Source organism: Platichthys flesus, chromosome 3, assembly GCF_949316205.1.
Source record: "Platichthys flesus chromosome 3, fPlaFle2.1, whole genome shotgun sequence".
NCBI lineage: Eukaryota > Metazoa > Chordata > Actinopteri > Pleuronectiformes > Pleuronectidae > Platichthys > Platichthys flesus.
Genome location: NC_084947.1, coordinates 22,788,900 through 22,806,140, shown reverse-complemented (window position 1 = coordinate 22,806,140; position 17,241 = coordinate 22,788,900). Strand labels below are relative to the sequence as shown.

General features: G+C 41.6%; 1 protein-coding gene across 2 annotated transcripts in view; it reads left to right on the top strand.

Moving 5' to 3' along the window:
• Positions 1-17,239, top strand: part of si:dkey-91m11.5 (PH_BCR_vertebrate and RhoGAP_Bcr domain-containing protein) — a 32,654-nt gene extending 15,415 nt beyond the window's left edge. The window contains exons 3-23 of one of the 2 annotated variants that reach the window (XM_062384726.1): positions 1,061-1,165; positions 1,966-2,151; positions 3,238-3,345; positions 3,568-3,628; positions 3,735-3,787; positions 3,880-4,020; positions 6,540-6,661; positions 6,923-7,088; positions 7,334-7,453; positions 7,651-7,726; positions 7,828-7,932; positions 8,023-8,097; positions 8,619-8,716; positions 8,944-9,075; positions 11,661-11,720; positions 13,337-13,446; positions 14,476-14,615; positions 14,750-14,884; positions 14,977-15,082; positions 15,482-15,641; positions 15,841-17,239. In XM_062384726.1, coding sequence (XP_062240710.1) covers positions 1,061-1,165; positions 1,966-2,151; positions 3,238-3,345; positions 3,568-3,628; positions 3,735-3,787; positions 3,880-4,020; positions 6,540-6,661; positions 6,923-7,088; positions 7,334-7,453; positions 7,651-7,726; positions 7,828-7,932; positions 8,023-8,097; positions 8,619-8,716; positions 8,944-9,075; positions 11,661-11,720; positions 13,337-13,446; positions 14,476-14,615; positions 14,750-14,884; positions 14,977-15,082; positions 15,482-15,641; positions 15,841-15,930 — 2,349 coding nt within the window. In that variant the 3' untranslated portion in view covers positions 15,931-17,239. Of the gene's footprint in view, positions 1-1,060; positions 1,166-1,965; positions 2,152-3,237; positions 3,346-3,567; positions 3,629-3,734; positions 3,788-3,879; positions 4,021-6,539; positions 6,662-6,922; positions 7,089-7,333; positions 7,454-7,650; positions 7,727-7,827; positions 7,933-8,022; positions 8,098-8,618; positions 8,717-8,943; positions 9,076-10,384; positions 11,055-11,660; positions 11,721-13,336; positions 13,447-14,475; positions 14,616-14,749; positions 14,885-14,976; positions 15,083-15,481; positions 15,642-15,840 lie in introns of those variants that run through there. The other variant, XM_062384727.1, reaches the window with a different exon arrangement.
• The last annotated feature ends 2 nt before the right edge of the window (positions 17,240-17,241 follow it).

Genomic DNA, 17,241 nt, shown 5'->3' with positions numbered 1-17,241 from the left:
TCACATTAATGGTCTTGTTTGTTTATTAAATTGACATCAACACTGTATTTTAAGGTACTTTCAGGTAAGTAAGTATAGCACTTATACTAAATTATGAGATTTGCAAGACAGATAAAAATGTAAAATATTTTTCAGAATCAAAGCAGGAGAGGCCAAAATATCCTGAATTTTGGTTCCTAACTAGGGGCAATTTCCAAAACACAACATTTCCCATCATGCAACTTGACCATTGTTTTTGTTTGTTTGTTTGTTGTCATTAGATACATTTCTGCAGACTCCTCCAAAGCCACAGCAGACATTATACAACTGTTTTAATGCACTTAGTTGTACATTTCATGATGAGAAAGCTAAACTTCATGTGTACAGCAAGTCTAGTGTCCCTTTCGGAAAAAGAAAAGCCCTCTAGCAAGGCATTTAAACAACCGCTGCAGCTGAGGCATCCCGAGGGCGACAGAGTTCACCATGCAGAGACCAGATGGGAGCGCTTTTCAGCATGACACAGGGCGTTGTAGAGAAAGACTGGATGTGATGAGTGAGCATACTGTGGGCAACAGATGTTAAAAAGAGATGTAGCTCCCCTCTGCCTCAGCTGTGTTCCTGTCCTATCTGTGGTAACCTCATCCTCTTAATGATCTTCAAAGTCTACATATTGGGGGCGTGGGGATGGCGGGGTCACACAGCATTCTTTATATAGCTAATATAACAGGAGAGCTTGATACCACCCCTCTTGGCCAGTGAATTTCTTACTGACATCGCACATGATGACTGATGGATTTGACCTGTTTTGGAATAACAACCCCTGGACTAGAAACACATTTGTCTTTCTCAAGATGCTTGGAGTCTCTGGTGCAAGCCGCGTGGAATCTTCCTCTCCCACAGACTTTTATCAAATCTGCTCCGTCCTAATCCCCCAACAACAATAATACCAGCACCAAGGGGCTTGCAGAGGTGTGGGGGTGGATGGTTCACATATCCCGTGTCGACATCAGATTTCTCTCTTACCCTGCTTCTTCCCTTCATGTTTGCCAATCGTTTGCTCTCTCCACCATGTGTGCATCAGGTGGAGTTGGATCAAGAGAAGGGGCTGGAGATGAGAAAGTGGGTTTTGTCAGGAATCCTGGCCAGTGAGGAGACCTACCTCAGCCACCTGGAGGCGCTACTGATAGTACGTCTCACTCATAACACACAAACCAAAAAAGTTTATTCTGAGCTCTTTAAGTGTAGACAGAAAATTTGTTGAAATAAAACAAATGGTTAGCTGATATAGCATCTATTATTTGGTTCAGTCTTTCTCAAGACTCTTGTGCATTCTATATATTGTATTTTGGTGTCATATATATACTTTTATATATGTTTATATATATTATATTCTTAAATAATATACTATTTATAATCTTTAGAAGTACAAAAGTAAGACTTCTTCTTAAAAATACAGAGTTGAATTGATAAACAGTACATTGCATGCCACAACCTCAGCCTTACTTGATCTTGTTAAGCTAGTTAACAAACCATTGCTGAATATGTAACTGACGTTCACTTAGTTTCTGAATATATATAACATTTGATTGAGGATCAAATTTTTCCTCTTACAAATTTGAATTTGAATTCAACACTAATACTGTATACACACTCTTGCTTTATGCTCTTTGATACTGACAGTTTTTCTTAAATGTTTTCTTTACATGACGGCACACTGTGTGTCAATTGAGATATATCACCAGAAAAAACACTCCCCTGCAGGTTGTATGCATTAAGGGGTTTTGTTGTTCCAGCCAAAAGTAGCTGACATTAGCTAACGAAAGCTACACCAGCTCATTAAAGGCCATTCAAACTGTGCTATAATTTAATCTCACTGGTAAATGTTTTGTTAAAGGCTAGCTTAAAATCCTGCTGACCTTTTTTTTTCATAATGCGTATTCAGTGACTGTTTTCAAATATGTTCTCTTTGATTCTTTATTTGTCCAGCCAATGAAGCCTCTGAAGGCGGCAGCCACGACTTCCCAGCCGATGCTGACCGTGCAGCAGATAGAAACCATCTTCTTCAAAGTACCAGAGCTTCATGAGATCCACAAGGACTTCTATGATGCTCTGCTCCCCCGAGTGAAGGACTGGAGCCACCAGCAGTGTGTGGGCGACCTCTTCCAGAAACTGGTATGGAGATTATGTTCATGTTTGGTTTCAGCATGGCCTTCAAAAACAAAAAACACTAGTTGAGTATGTGAAAGCTAAGGTTCTTCAAAAGCTAATTGTGCGCAGTCATGAGTGTGTCAGAGCCATAGAGAGTAATCTGGTAATACAATGACACTGGAAATCCATTTCGCAAATATACACATTTTTTGGGGGTTGAATTATTTCAAGATATAATTTTGAAAGAAAACATGTCCTGACAGTGCTAAAGCTAAAGCAACAAAAACCTTTTTCACCAATTCTTTTAACTGACCTTGAATGCACCACAATACTGTCAGCAAATGTAAATCCAAAGTAAATGAGGACCTAAAGGAGCAATTGAATACAAAGAATCTGATGAGCTGATTTGAGTGAGATGCTGTGATAATGGTTCCATTCTTCAAACTTGTTGCACTCGTTCAACTGTGTTATGAACGTTTAGTGACCACCATCGGATCAGTACAGAGAGACAAACCCCTCAGCTGACTTTGAACCCTGATCTGGATCAGACGACCAAGCACCAAACAACATGAAACCTCACAGCATCAAATTGCACGTTGGTTCTTCATCAAACAGACCAACATTAGTCAAAGACGGTAACGTTCAGAAACTAATTATAGCACTCCTTAAACGTCATGCCTTGATCATTAATGGTCTTTAAAATAAGGGGAGATTTTCTGGGTAAAGAAAAGTGGGAGTCGGTGGCTGTTAGTAATGCTCCGTGGATCTTGCAGTGCGCACATGAGTAGACTGCTTGGAGTCATCTCCCGGACAGATAAAAGCCTTGCTGCGCCACAGGACAAGTAGTAAAGGAGAACAAAATGCTCCATAGGAGGTCGCTGAGTAAGAGCTACCTCAGTGTTGGCTGTTGGACGGAGATGACAACGCTCGTACGCTACATGGATGCATGTATAGACATGGGAGCCAACATTGTTCTTTGCTGAATTGTATTAATTCCATATTTATCACTACGCTAACTCATGCCTGAGGCCGAGCACAGCACACGGTGATGTACCCAGTTACTATCAGGGATTGGTAAAAACCTATCTGTCCTCTGCTTGTGCCCTGTAGGCCAGCCAGCTCGGAGTGTACCGGGCCTTTGTGGATAACTATAAGGTTGCTGTGGAGACGGCCGACAAGTGCTGCCAGGCAAACACTCAGTTTGCAGAGATATCTGAGGTATGTAATCACGCCATGCACAGCAGGCCTGCAGCGTGTTTGATGTTGTACTTCTGCCCGGGACACGGGATGACAGAGCAGTTTTCGGCAGTCCTCACAGCATAAGGAGCCAAGCAGCTCTTTATAGTGCCGCTGATCGTTTTAATTGCACTGTGGGCCAGTTGCGCTGGTTTAATGAGGGTATTTTTTTCCTCACCGTTCCCTCCGTTGTATCTCTGCCAGAATCTCAAGGTCAAAAGCACAAAGGACTGCAAAGACCAGCCGGCTAAAAATTCACTGGAAAGTAAGTACTGAGTGAAATGAATGGCCGGCCTCCACATTAATCAATATGTGCTATAAGTAGCTGAGCTGTGACTTTGCCTGTTGATCTGACTTCTCCTCCCCCATAGCTCTTCTCTACAAACCTGTGGACAGAGTGATGCGCAGCACCCTTGTTCTGCATGTAAGTCATTCTTCCTTAAAAGAATCTGGAGCAACATCTCCTCCGTATCAAAGTTTTAGGGATTGAATTTGTCATCACTTGTTCTATTCCAGGACCTCCTGAAGCACACGCCCTCCAGCCACCCGGACTATCCACTGCTACTGGACGCCCTGCGCATCTCCCAGAATTTCCTGTCCAGTATTAATGAAGAGATCACACCGCGAAGGCAGTCCATGACTGTTAAGAAGGGAGAGGTCAGTGTGGCAAGCGACAGGTTACCTCATCACCCAAGAGCTATAGTATTGAATTTAGTAGCTTTCAGACTTTATCTGAAAGGGATGTAGGTGAGAACACAAACATCCAAACCAGTTCCACTGGAGTTTTTCCTGCCAGCGCCCAAGTCTAATGTCCGGAGAATGTTTGATTAAGTGCGCCCATGTGTGAATCCAGCAGGAAAAAATTTCAGAGAATTTACAACGAGCGAGCGGGTGCATTGATCAACAGACATGTAACTAAAATTACCATTAAAATGAACAAAACAAGAAGAATACAAATATCTCAAGAGCTCATGTCTGAAAATGCCTTTTGACACTTCAAGTTGAAAAATACACCCCTATGCAAGCTTGCAAAAGCTGTTAAACAAATCCAAATCATATTTGGTTTTGGAAAACCATTCCACAAGGGATAACTTCCCTTCCCATCGGTCAGCTGAGACTGGATTTGCTGGTTATTCACCAATTCCATCACATTGAATGTAAATCAGACATTCAACCTATTGGTGGTCCTCCGTCGTGCATTATTGTCTTGGAAAACAGAAAAAGTAAAGAAGACCTGAGAATGTTTTTTGGCTTTATGCTAAAATTTTAAAAGGCAAAAAGGTCTCTTGTGAAATAACTGAAAGAATAAACCTTTCAGGTATTATAGCAATGGACAAATAGCAATTTAAACATGAATGTCTGTAGCAGTTTTCAATCCAGCTAATATTTGTTGAGGTACTCGGTATCCACAGAGTAATGCTGTAGCATTGTAAAGTGAAAGTTAGATAGAAATGTTGGTTATATGGGTTTTACTACTAGTGAATGAAACTACTAGTGTTCAGTGTTTTAGAACACTTGCATCTATTCAATCCCATTCAGTTGCAGTATTGCTTAATTCAGAATGTCTGCTCCTGTAATCTCCGTCATGTCTTTACTGTTGACAGTAAAGACCTCGGAGAACAGGGTGTCTGGAAGCTGCACTAAAACAGTGTGTGTGTGTGTGTGTGTGTGTCAGTTTGCTGGTGACTCATCTGAGCCTGTCTGCTTCAGACATGAAGGAAGTGGAGCGTAGGGGAAGCTTGTGACAAAGCTCTGTACAAACTGGTGTCGAGGGTCTCCGTGTCGCAAACCAGGAAAACCCATCGATTACCTCTAGGCACACTCCCATCCTTCCTTGCCGCAGTGTCAACACTGCTTCCCAAAAATGACCTGCGGGATGCTGTTTCAACTTCTGCCCAACCAGCCCATTGGGTGTGTCCCAACTAAAACCATGCTTCCTGTCCCCTCCATCCCACCCAGTGGCACGCATCTCAAGGCTCTGATTCAGATGACCCGGCTGAGGACTTCCTCTGTTTTTTCTGGGAACTGGCCCGACCCGCCAGGCTGGGATATGAAATCAAAGAAAGTTCTTGGGAACTTTCTTTTGTATATTGTTTGGGAAGTCTGAAATCCTGCAGGAAGATTGACAGATAACAGGGCAGCCACTGACAATCAGTTTAAAGTACGGGTTTGTTATTGTGTGCCATCAGCCCATGAGTAAACTTGCACCCATTGTTGATCTTTGCACCAGAGCTGCCAGTAATTACCACGTCCATTTAAACACACCAGTTTGTTTAGCTTCATCTCTTGTGCATGCCTCAGCGCTCAATATCCCATAGAGCATAAAAAACACAAGCTGATTCCAGTGGCAGTAGGGTGTGAGCACTGTGCGGCGGCAGCTCTTGTTTTTCCATTGGATAATTGACTATTTGTGGTCTCGTCTGCAACACAAAACAATAAGCGGATATAACCCTGCCACCTCTTTTTCAATCCAGGACAGTACTGAACATGTTTGAGTGCCTCTCCAATACGCCTGCATCCGACCAGAGCTGAACCACAGTGTGCAGAAAACAGCGGAGCAAAACCGTGCTGCAGTGATTTCCTTGTTTTTGTCTGACTGTGGTTGGTGTGGGATGGCAGAGTCTCACATGGGCAGTGTCCCTGTAAACAGCCTGAGTCCTGAGGTCAAAAAGACAGAGGGGGAATTAAGATGCATGCTGCAACAGGAAGAGCTTGAGTCATCGCATCCAGCTCGAATCTCAGGTTGGACAGGTTACCGGCTTCCCAGGCTGAAATCGGCAGAAAGCTGCAGCATTACATCAGTGGGAAACTCTGCTGCTGGTAAAGAAAACATAGTGTTCACTTCCTGCCTGGTTTTGATGGCAGCACAAATGATTTATTGTTTTGTTTACTGTTTGTTGCTTCTATGAGTTAGGATAACGTTCATCTGACACCAATGGCATCAATATAGACTGTACAGTATTGCAGAGCATGTGCAAACATCAGCACATAATCCTTGTTTGTGAACCCCGTAATAAACCAGTTTAAACTTAGCACCAGAGTAAAATCTGTAATTACAGGCCGTTATCCCAGCAGATCCTAGTATTGCATCTGTTTGCATCTGGCACAGTAACAAAGTGTTTTAAATCACCTCTCGCTCACAACATGAGTTTTTTTTTTCTCCTTCCTGTGGGCAGAACCGTCAGCTGCTGAGGGATCGCTTCATGGTGGAGCTGGTGGAAGGTTCCAGGAAACTCCGTCACGTCTTCCTCTTCACCGACCTGCTGCTCTGCACCAAGCTGAAGAAACAGGCCGCAGGGTGAGTCTGGGTCAGCGTCCAGCCGGAAGTTAGAGACGGAGGCTTGTGACCCTGAGGAACTAACGGTTTAGAGCCCAGGTTCACTGGAGAATGAGCCTCACGTCACCCAAACAGACATTACACTGGTTAATAGAGCAGTCTGCAGTTTTTTTTATCTGTAGGTTTGCGCTGTTCGTTTCATACTGATTATCACAAAAAGCAGGAAGATATTATACAAAATTAGACATATAATCTGTATAATAACCTCTTGTCCTTCAACAGGAAAGGTCAACAGTATGACTGTAAGTGGTACATCCCACTGAATGACCTGACCTTCCAGACCCTCGAGGACTGTGAGTCCACCCCCATTCCTTTGGTCCAGGATGAGGAAATTGACTCGATGAAGATTAGAATCTCCCAGATCAAGAATGAGATCCAAAGAGAAAAGGTGAGGATACATACAGAGTGAACACACCTATAGAAATTCCAAAAATACTAGGAAAAACAAGACGGCATTTAACAAGCTGTACGATTCATTAGTTTATGGGTGATGTACAGGAACACCACAACAATGACCACGTTTGAAGACAAACTCATATAAAACGATGAACCTCCAGAATAGCGTGTGAATAGAACAAAGTGTGCAGACAGCAGGCCCTGTATTCACAGAACCATGTCCCTGTTTGTCTGTAGAGAACCACCAAGGGGCCCAAAGCCATCGAGCGTTTCAGGAAGAAGTTATCAGAGCAAGAGTCCCTGCTGCTTCTCATGTCTCCCAACATGGCGTTCAGAGTGGCCAACAGGAATGGAAAGGTGGGTGACAAAAAAGCGATTGACATCGTGAAACGTTTGACCTGGATTACTTTCTTAACCTTTCATGTAAAGTACAGTTTGCGATATCTTGTATTATCAGAGACCAACTTTTCGTTTTGCCCTCTGCTGCCCTCCGCTGTTGATGGCACGAAATCACAGCATGATAACGCAACAAAATATTCGATAATTTCTTCCAGGGTTTCACATTTCTGATCTCATCTGATTACGAGCGTGCCGAATGGAGGGAGATTGTCCGTGAGCAGCAGAAGAAATGTGAGCTTAACTTCTAATGTTATTATGGCAGGGTCGTTATTAAATAAGATGTCATGACATTGTTGTCGGTGCTGTCAGTTAATGTTGACGTTGTCCTGCAGGTTTTAAAAGCTTCTCTCTGACGTCTCTGGAGCTGCAGATGCTCACTAACTCATGTGTGAAGCTCCAGACTGTTCACACCATTCCAATGACCGTGAATAAAGAAGGTATGATTCACTTAAGCCACTGCATGTTTCAGAATGTAACACACCCTGCAGTTTTGGATGTCATCTTAGCCTGAATTTTCCTCTTCACAGACGATGAGTCTTCTGGTTTATACGGCTTCTTGAACGTCATCGTCCACTCTGCATCAGGCCTCAAACAGAGCTTAAGTAAGGGGCTTCTTTTTTTTTTACCAGAAATCCCATCACCGGTAATTCTAAAGGTTACACGTGGTGTCACATCATCCGCTATCCTCCCTCCCTCTCCCCCCTACTCTCTCTCCCCGCCTCTCCCCTGCGGCTGTCAGCTGGGAGGGCAGCTGCAGGGGAACAAGTGGGATTAGCCGGGAACATTGTGTACAAGCCTCCTCAAATATGTCTTTGGCCTCTCAAATCACCGCCTGCTTACACCCTCTATCACAAAGCGCTGGCCAGGCAGTTGTCAGTGGCATGTTTCAACCAACAAAGATTTGTTCCCCTTGATATTACTTGATATACTCCAACATCTCCAGTAGACTTGTATTGACACGAGAGGGAAATATCTGGTAGGACTCCAAAGTCAGCATAAGGTTTCAGTGATAGAGCCCTTTAACACTTTTTGGTCTGGGTATGACTCAACCCGGTGACTAACGTGGATCCTTAAGTTTCATTCTGAATCAACTTTGAAAAAGACGTATTCTTCTGCCCATTAGACCTGTACTGCTCCCTGGAGGTGGATTCTTTTGGCTACTTTGTCAACAAAGCCAAAACACGAGTGCACAGAGACTCGACAGAGCCCAATTGGAACGAGGTGAGAGTGCAAACCAGAGTGGAGGAGGTCATATCCACCTTCAGTTGCCGCTGCTCTGTTTCAATAAAGAGCATAAGACATGATTTTATTGTGATAAAGCTCATCAGTTTTGGAATAAGGCTGTGCATGCTCAGGATGCTGAGGACTGGATAAAATACATGTTGTAACACTGTGCTGAAACCTACAATAACAACAATAACGTGGCTTTGCTCTGTTTCTGTGCAAAGGAGTTCGAGATCGAACTGGAGGGCTCTCAGACTCTGAGACTGCTCTGTTATGAGAAGTGCTGCAACAAAACCAAGCAGAGCAAAGAAGAAGCAGAGATCACAGACAGGATCATGGTCAAAGGACAGATAAAGGTATGTACGAGGGACCGCAAGTTCTTTGTGTTGTTGTGAATGGACCGGATGACTGTGGTTTGAAGACACTTCTCGACGGCCTGTTGATTTCTGACAACCAAACAAATATCCATATTTGAGAGCTTTAAAAATTCTATTACAAAATGTCTAAACATTCCTGAGTGATAGCTTATTTATTTGGCAATTTCACTGGACTTAGACGTCACACTGTCTAACATGTGTCGCCAAAGCAGGAAACAACACTAGAAATCAATGTTAACAGATTTAATGTGACCTTAAATCTACTTTGTTCCACGGACACGACAGCAGTCCTGGCCCATGTGGAGTGATTGATGCCTCTTATTGATGCCAGAACCTCGTCAGTGGCGTCTTATCTGCTCTGCTGACCACAACACCGTTTTTTGTCTAATCCTGCCCAGTGGGGCCCTTTCTCTGTACAAAAGAAGGGAGCAGGGCTCGACCCCTGACATGGTGCTGTGACAGAGGGCAGATTAGACTGTGGGTTGAGTAAATGTAGCGTCTGGCTCTGCTTAAGACTATGACAGAGGGACAGAGCCACGGCAGATCACTCTTTGATGAGCTAGTGAAGGGATTTCTCCACTGGACAGGTGATTCAAAACACTGCTCAGTCTTAGAGGAGAAACTAACAGCCTGCAGACAGGACAACTGTCAGTTATCTTACAACAACTTCATTGACCTTTATTGTCAGTTGAAACTATCTGCTTTGAGACATTCTTTTAGACAAATGTTTCTCTTGGTAATTTTTCCTCCCACACTTGGACGGTTAGGGACAGATGATGTCACACCTTGTATATTGTTTACCTCCATGAGGCAAATTGTGATTTGTAAACGTAGGCTATTCAAATACAATCTGATCGATTGATTGAAATATAATGACTTAATAGGTCAGAATGACAAATCTTAAAAGTATAACATTTAAAAGAATTCTACTTTTGAATGTGTAAAATTTAGTTTGACTCTGTAGTATATTATATAAAAAGACAACAAATTAAAATGAGATCTAAAAACAAGAAAATACCCTAAACTAATTATGAATTGAGTATTGAACTCTAAATAAATATATAATCATATTAGAAAATGTAAGATATTGAAGTTAATGACAGTACAAAGAGATGTTTCAGTTACGATAAGATGGATTTGATTATAAGTGTATTCAACATTGATTATTTTAACAAATAATAGCTACTAGATTAAAACAAACTAAAAGAAAATACGTCTTTAATATGATTGAGAGTCTTTGGATAAGGTAACACTTAAATAAGTGCCAGAAGACATGGCTATTATATAGCAATATTGTTGTAAATAAGGGGAAGACAATACACCTACTAGTTGTGATCAGTAATTGGCGCTCAGAGGATCCTGTTCAGTCTGCCTGAGGCAGAGCTGCCAGCCAGTGGCAGGCGCGAGCATGTTGGTAATGAGGGTGGGAGGGGATTCGCTGGAGTTAATCTCCCAAATCCATCTGTGAAGTAGAACAACACAGAGGCAGCGTGGTTGGCAGACTCTGGGCTTTGTTCCTTCTCTGACTCCCACTGGAATGAGAAGATTCAGGGTCTTAACGATGTCCGAGACAACAGGATGAGGCAGAGCGTTTTGTGACCTTTCAGCATCAGTGGAGTTCGTCCGGCGTCTTCTTCTAAGCAAAGGGATTAATGGCTCGTTGTTCAGCGGAGAAGGACCTGCTGCTGCCTCGGCTCATGCTGTTAGGCCAATGGTTTAGAAAAGAGTGATATCTGAGAAACAGCACTGGCTACTTCAGTTTTTGGTTGTCGTTACCATTTAAGAGCTGAGAGAGACTCATGCCAGAGAGGATGAGTGAGAGTAATCCTAATGAGGAGGAGAGTGTGGATCAGGCCAGCAACAGTCTTGAGGGAGAGGAGGGAGACCCGGCTTCAAAACCCCCGACTACAGGGGCCCGTCTGTGGGACAGAGTCCGCAGCAGTCTGCTCAGACCAAAGGTAAAGACAGGCTGCGAGCTCTGGACACGTGTGACCTGGATGTTCATGTAGAGGGGCTGCATTTGAGTATACATGTCTTTTTACCTTTCCATTTGATTTTGACAATTTTCTTTTTCTGTTAGGATTTATCACTTTCAAGATTCAGACACTAGCATTGTGCCACTTGGGATTCCTTCTGATCTTTTATCAAGTATTGTGTAATAAAATAGATTTTCGGACTTAAGGATTATCTGAGAGAGATTTGGTGGTTTCTTGGGCGGATGAACATCTGCCATGTTGGACAGGCACAGTGATTAGCAGCAGGGACACGTGTAATCACACAAGTGAAGGTTGGCAGTTTGGTATTAGTCAGATGACAAAAATAGATCAGTGGCAAGAGTCAATGCTACCTACCATATGTTTATGTTTACGTGAAGTAACTTGAGCAGGTAATACTCACATTTACCTGCTTAATTACCTGTATATAAGTTAATTTAACTAAAATCACTGTATTATTACAATTCGTTCACTTTAAAATAATCCCAGTGCTCGTGTCAGTTTAAAGCTGATATTGTTTTAATTAATTAATTAGAAAAATATATAATAAAATGTGACTTTTATTTTCAGCTGGATCCTCAGACACTGCAAAATAAAGACTGGCAGAGGACAGTAATCGCCATGAATGGGGTAAGTGTTTAAACCAACCCAGGGAAAAGAGATGGCACCAACAACAATGTTGTAGTTGGTAGATCAAGGAGAATGCCACATTCAAATTATTATGTCATTTAAAAAAGGCAAAAAAGAAGCATGTCTATCTGGAGATATATGTGTTAAAAAAATTCCATAATATGCTCTATGGCAAAGTGGTGATAAATATAAAAAAAACTTAAAATGTAAAGCCTTTATTAGTGTGGTAAATGCATGGCAAAGATACAAAAAATAATCTCATTTGTGTGGCGACACACTGGCCCTCATCAGTGTTACTATTCAGAAATAAAGGAAAAACAAAGATGTATGTAGGCCTGGGAGATATCAGTTATTTCCCCATTATCAAAATAGACTGAGCCGGTGACTCACAAAAGGACAAAGTAGATACAATAAGACAACATGTACACAGATCAAAAACAACACAATGAATGATCCAACACAAAATATTTATAGATATGCACCACATTAATAACACATCAAGCACTTATCCTCACAAATCAAAGTTCAAGTTCTAAGAAAGGAGAATATTCAATTTCTTCATTCAGACCAGGATGTGCCACAGCCTTAAGTCAGGAAAACAGTCTCTCGTTGCCTGAGGTGTGTGAGCCGTCCAGCCCCTTCGAAGAACTAGTGACTGTTATCACTCTCTATTAATTTGTTTGTCAGAACAGTCAAAAGTAATCTCACGACTTTTTAGTCCAGGTTTGACCAGATCACCTGTAGTGGTTTCTGGTGTAGACCTGGTCTGTCTGGTTCCACACATCTGGATGTGATTGTTGAGCAGCCTAAGACTTTAAATATAAAGTCTAATACTTTTGAACATTTGTGACAAAAATGGAGACTCAACCACTACAAATATCCTCATTGATTTTCCCTTAACTTTCCTCCCACACACATTGTCAATCAGAAACTGAAGCTCAGTAATAAAAGATCTGTTGGGTAAAAAGGTTCTTTGATTAGAGAGACGTGCAGTAAAGGGAAGCGTGAAGTAACAGATAATAACACAATCTTCCTCTTCCTCAACCATAAATAAATAGTTTCCTCTTCAGTTCTATTAAGATCTATTTATTACTCGGGGGTTTTCTACTTCTCCTTTGCTAATGTTGGGAACATTTCCATAACTGTTGCTGTGAAACTGACTTTATTAAGTTTGGCGACTTCTCTGTACTTGTGCTATTGTTACAATATGTTTTAACATTCAACTCTATATAAATGCAATGGAATCATAGGTTAGCTTTAAGATTTGGAAGGTGAGTAAATGTGAACAAGGGTTGTCAAGGATTTGAATTGAACAATTAATTCAGGACTTTTAAAACGTTTTAAAATAGATGTTTTTTTCACCCATGGCCAAGTTCAGCTTTCTGCATGTGTCTCCTGCCGTCTCTCAGTCTCACAATCTGCTTTGAGTGTAGCACAGCACAACTGAGAGGTGCTGACACTCTCAAACTCTTTTCAAGTGTTGTCTCTGAGCTTCTGTACAGCCTGTGGGTTCTCAGTATAAACACGCTGAGAGCTCTAACAGTCATTGCAGCACCTTGAACTTGAGGGACTTGGGCCTGGGCAGTCATTAAACATGACGTGTTTACTTGTTTCAGATCGAGGTGAAGCTTTCGATGAAGTTCGCCAGCAGAGAGTTCAGTTTGAAGAGGATGCCTTCACGGAAACAATCGGGTGTCTTTGGAGTGAAAATCAACGTAGTAACTAAGTGAGTTATTAACACGTGTTTGGTGATATGTTATACGTTTCAATATCGTTTTCTCATACTACTTTAAGCTTTCAGTGACTCAGCGTATAAATACTGCTCCATCTCGTTGAAAACTAACTTTGGTCTAAAAGCCACAGACGACATCTTAACTTGTTATAGTGGGAAACTAGTGTTACTAACAACATTATCATGGTTCAGTTCTATTTGAGTGTCCCAGTGTAGCAGTGTGAAAGTAAGCCAGCATTTATATAAATAGCAGCCTGAAAGTATTAATATTTCTGCTCATTATTCTGGGAAAATTACCAAATCTTTTTTTGAATAGAGGGCCCATTGACAATGCTACTAACTAAAGAAATACTAACTGTGCATTCACGTGCACCTGGAAGGTTGTATGTCGTGACCTGTGAAGTTGTATGGTGTGTTCATGTGATTTAAAGTTGGACTGTGGACGAAACATTGACACTGTAAACAAAATGTGTTTTGTTTTGTGTTTGGGGCATTTAAACATCACAAACAGCAACCAAAAAACAGGCACACTGAACAAATACCGGTAATTTAAAATGTTCATGTATATTTTCAAAACGTCTGAATTATCTAAACAGGGTTGTTGGGTGTGCTTGAGAGGTTGACATGCGATGTACATTTCAAGCTACTATTTAAAGTTTGTTTAAAGCCTAAATTATGTTAATTGGTTTATAAGTGATGTCGTCCACAACTCCGGTACCGACATTTTCGCAGACTTTCCAATTTATTGTTTAGACTTGAGATGGCGTTCATGTGAATTGTCCAGTTGAGAACTAATTTATCTGTTTATTCTGACACCACATCAATGCACAATAACACTGACTGCAAACAATTGGCTGTATGGAAAATATCCTGAGTTGACATGGCACTGGCTGCTCCTATTGTGTTATATGGTTTCCTGGTCAGAGCCACCTTGGCGTCTTGTGTTAAGTGCACTTATAAGGAAAGGTGTATTTCGAATTGTCCCCTTTATATGCTGTTGCTGTGTGACTGTGTCCTCTTTAGGCGAGAGCGCTCTAAGGTTCCCCTCATTGTGAGACAGTGTGTGGAGGAGATTGAGCGACGAGGGATGGATGAAGTGGGAATCTACCGAGTGTCTGGCGTCGCCACCGACATCCAGGCGCTAAAGGCTGCATTTGATTCAAGTGAGTGTTGGGAATGAAGAGGTGATCAACATGTACACAACACTAAAGAAAGAGCCCAGATTTACTGACTTAAAGCCTATTACTCAACTTTAAGTATTATATGGTATTCAGTGACTGTCTCATCTGCTGCACAGACAACAGAGACGTGTCTGTCATGATGAGGGAAATGGACGTAAACGCCATCGCTGGAACACTGAAGCTGTATTTCCGAGAGCTGCCCGAGCCTCTATTCACAGATGAGCTGTACCCTAACTTCGCCGGAGGCATCGGTCAGTTACCGGTTCTTTATTTTCCTATAATTTTAGAAGATTTAAGATAAAAGAAATACAGTTGCACAATCATGTGTTCCTTTGCTTTGCAGCTCTGTCTGACAGCGTGGCCAAGGAGAGCTGCATGCTCAACCTGCTGCTGTCTCTCCCAGAGACCAATCTGGTCACATTCCTCTTCCTGCTCGATCACCTGAAAAGGTAAACAACTCCAGTTAAAATGCATTATTAACCCCGTCAAGGAGCTCATGTTTTTATTTGTTTGTTTATTATGACCAGGATTGTTCAAAGTTTACTATTAACAATTTCAATGAAATTTTGTAGAGGAGTTGGATATGTCCCAAAGTAGAAGAATTTTGTGGAAGATCCAGGATTATTGTTCATTTTGTTTAACATTGAGATATATATATAGTTTTCGCATAATACTGCTAGCTAACAAACAACCAACAATCAAACACAGAGGAAACATAACCTCCTCGCCAGAGGTATCCACTGTGTTTTGGACTGAATATCTACTACTGACCATGAAAAAAATCAGCTGTAAATGACTTTTATCGTGTTGTGAGTATCTAAGGGTAATTTTACACTCTGCTGTTACAGGGTGACTGAAAACGAAATCATCAACAAGATGTCTTTGCACAACCTGGCCACAGTTTTTGGTCCCACTTTGCTTCGGCCCTCCGAAAAAGACAGCAAGATCTCACACAGCTCACAGCCCATCTCCATGAACGACAGCTGGTCTCTGGAGGTCATGGCTCAGGTAAAACTAGTTGTGTAATAGAAGAAAGTGGTGCACATAGATGAACTGTATCAATTGTGTTAATGCGCATGTGAATGAGTGAATTTCTGTAAAAACTGTACTGTAAAGCACTTTTAGTGGTCATCAAGAGTAGAAAGGCTGCTATATAAATACAGAACCTACCTGTGAGGGTCCAACCACCTCTTATTTGTCTCTGCAGGTTCAAGTCCTTCTCTACTTCCTGCAGCTGGAGGGCATTCCAACACCAGACAGCAAACGTCAAAGCCTTCTATTCTCTACTGAAGTATAACAGCACCTTCATGCACTTGTCTGTGAACATCCTGCTCAGAGGATAAAAAGTCAGCTGCTTATTGAGGTGGATGCTGTTGAGCAGCTGGGCTGGCTGCTTCACTGAGAAGATGCTTCATTTAGCCACTAGGGGGGGCCAGCGAACCATCTTTTACTGGAAACAGCCACTCCCACTAAAGCCATGTCTTCTGGAGATGCAGTGAGCATGTCCACTCACAAACTTACCTGCTGCCTCAGTAAAAGACATCCCTAAACGATGTATGGACAATATATAAATCATTTTTTTAAATTTAATTTAAATTCCAAAAAGCATGAGATCCTTTACTTTATACTTCCCCAGCTTTCTGTTACGTCTCAGTTAGCTCCATTTTGTTGGATTCTTTCAGATATATTTCTGTGGATGTGTGATGGATGAATGGACACATATTTGTCATGTCTATCCATGTTTATTTTTTCTCCAGTAATGTTTCTCTTGGTTGAAAGCTCACCTGTGCCAATGTTTCCCTGCTGAGGACAAATCGAACATTTCAGTTGCCCCGATGTTTACACTCTTTTAATTTTGTACAGATTTTAACAGTATGCGATGATAGTTATTCCACAGCAACATGCAGGCATGTTGACCAAACCATTGGAAAGTTTTTTTCCCCTATGCTATAGATATTTGTATAGTGTCCTTATTCTGTTTGCAGGCTCTTCTGGTGGCGTCCGAGCCTGTTATTTCTTTTTAATGTTAGTTATGAGTGTTTTTTTTTTGGAGTTGGTACAGAGAAGTGAAAGGCTAATAATTCCAGGTAAAGGTTTGATGCTAACACCCATGGAATGTATACTGTGCTGTGTATAATTTTCACTTTGCATTTGTCTTTTGTCCATATTTCATCTGCTTTGTGAGCACAATATTTTTTTGCCTCAATGTAGTTTGACTTATTCAGTTACTTTATGTGTGTCGCTTTCTGCGTTCGTTGTATGTTATCGACTACCTTTATGGGACAGGCTGCTGTAGAGGGGACAGCACCTGGAGACTGAAATACCAATCATTCCCTGAGCTGTAAAGCACAGTGGTTCACTCATATCCAAATCCTCCTTAGTTTCTAACCGGTTTATCATCCACATACATACAGTTGTATCATTTTCAATCCTCTGTGGAAATGTGCTGTATGATCACAAGTTATACTCTTGATAGCACAAACTATAACCGTCAATGCTTGTGATTCATGTAAAATAAGCAATAAGTCTTAGTGATCCATAGGATGAGAAAGGACAAGGGTGTCTTGTATGTATGTATGATTTATGTAAATAAAAACTTGATAACATC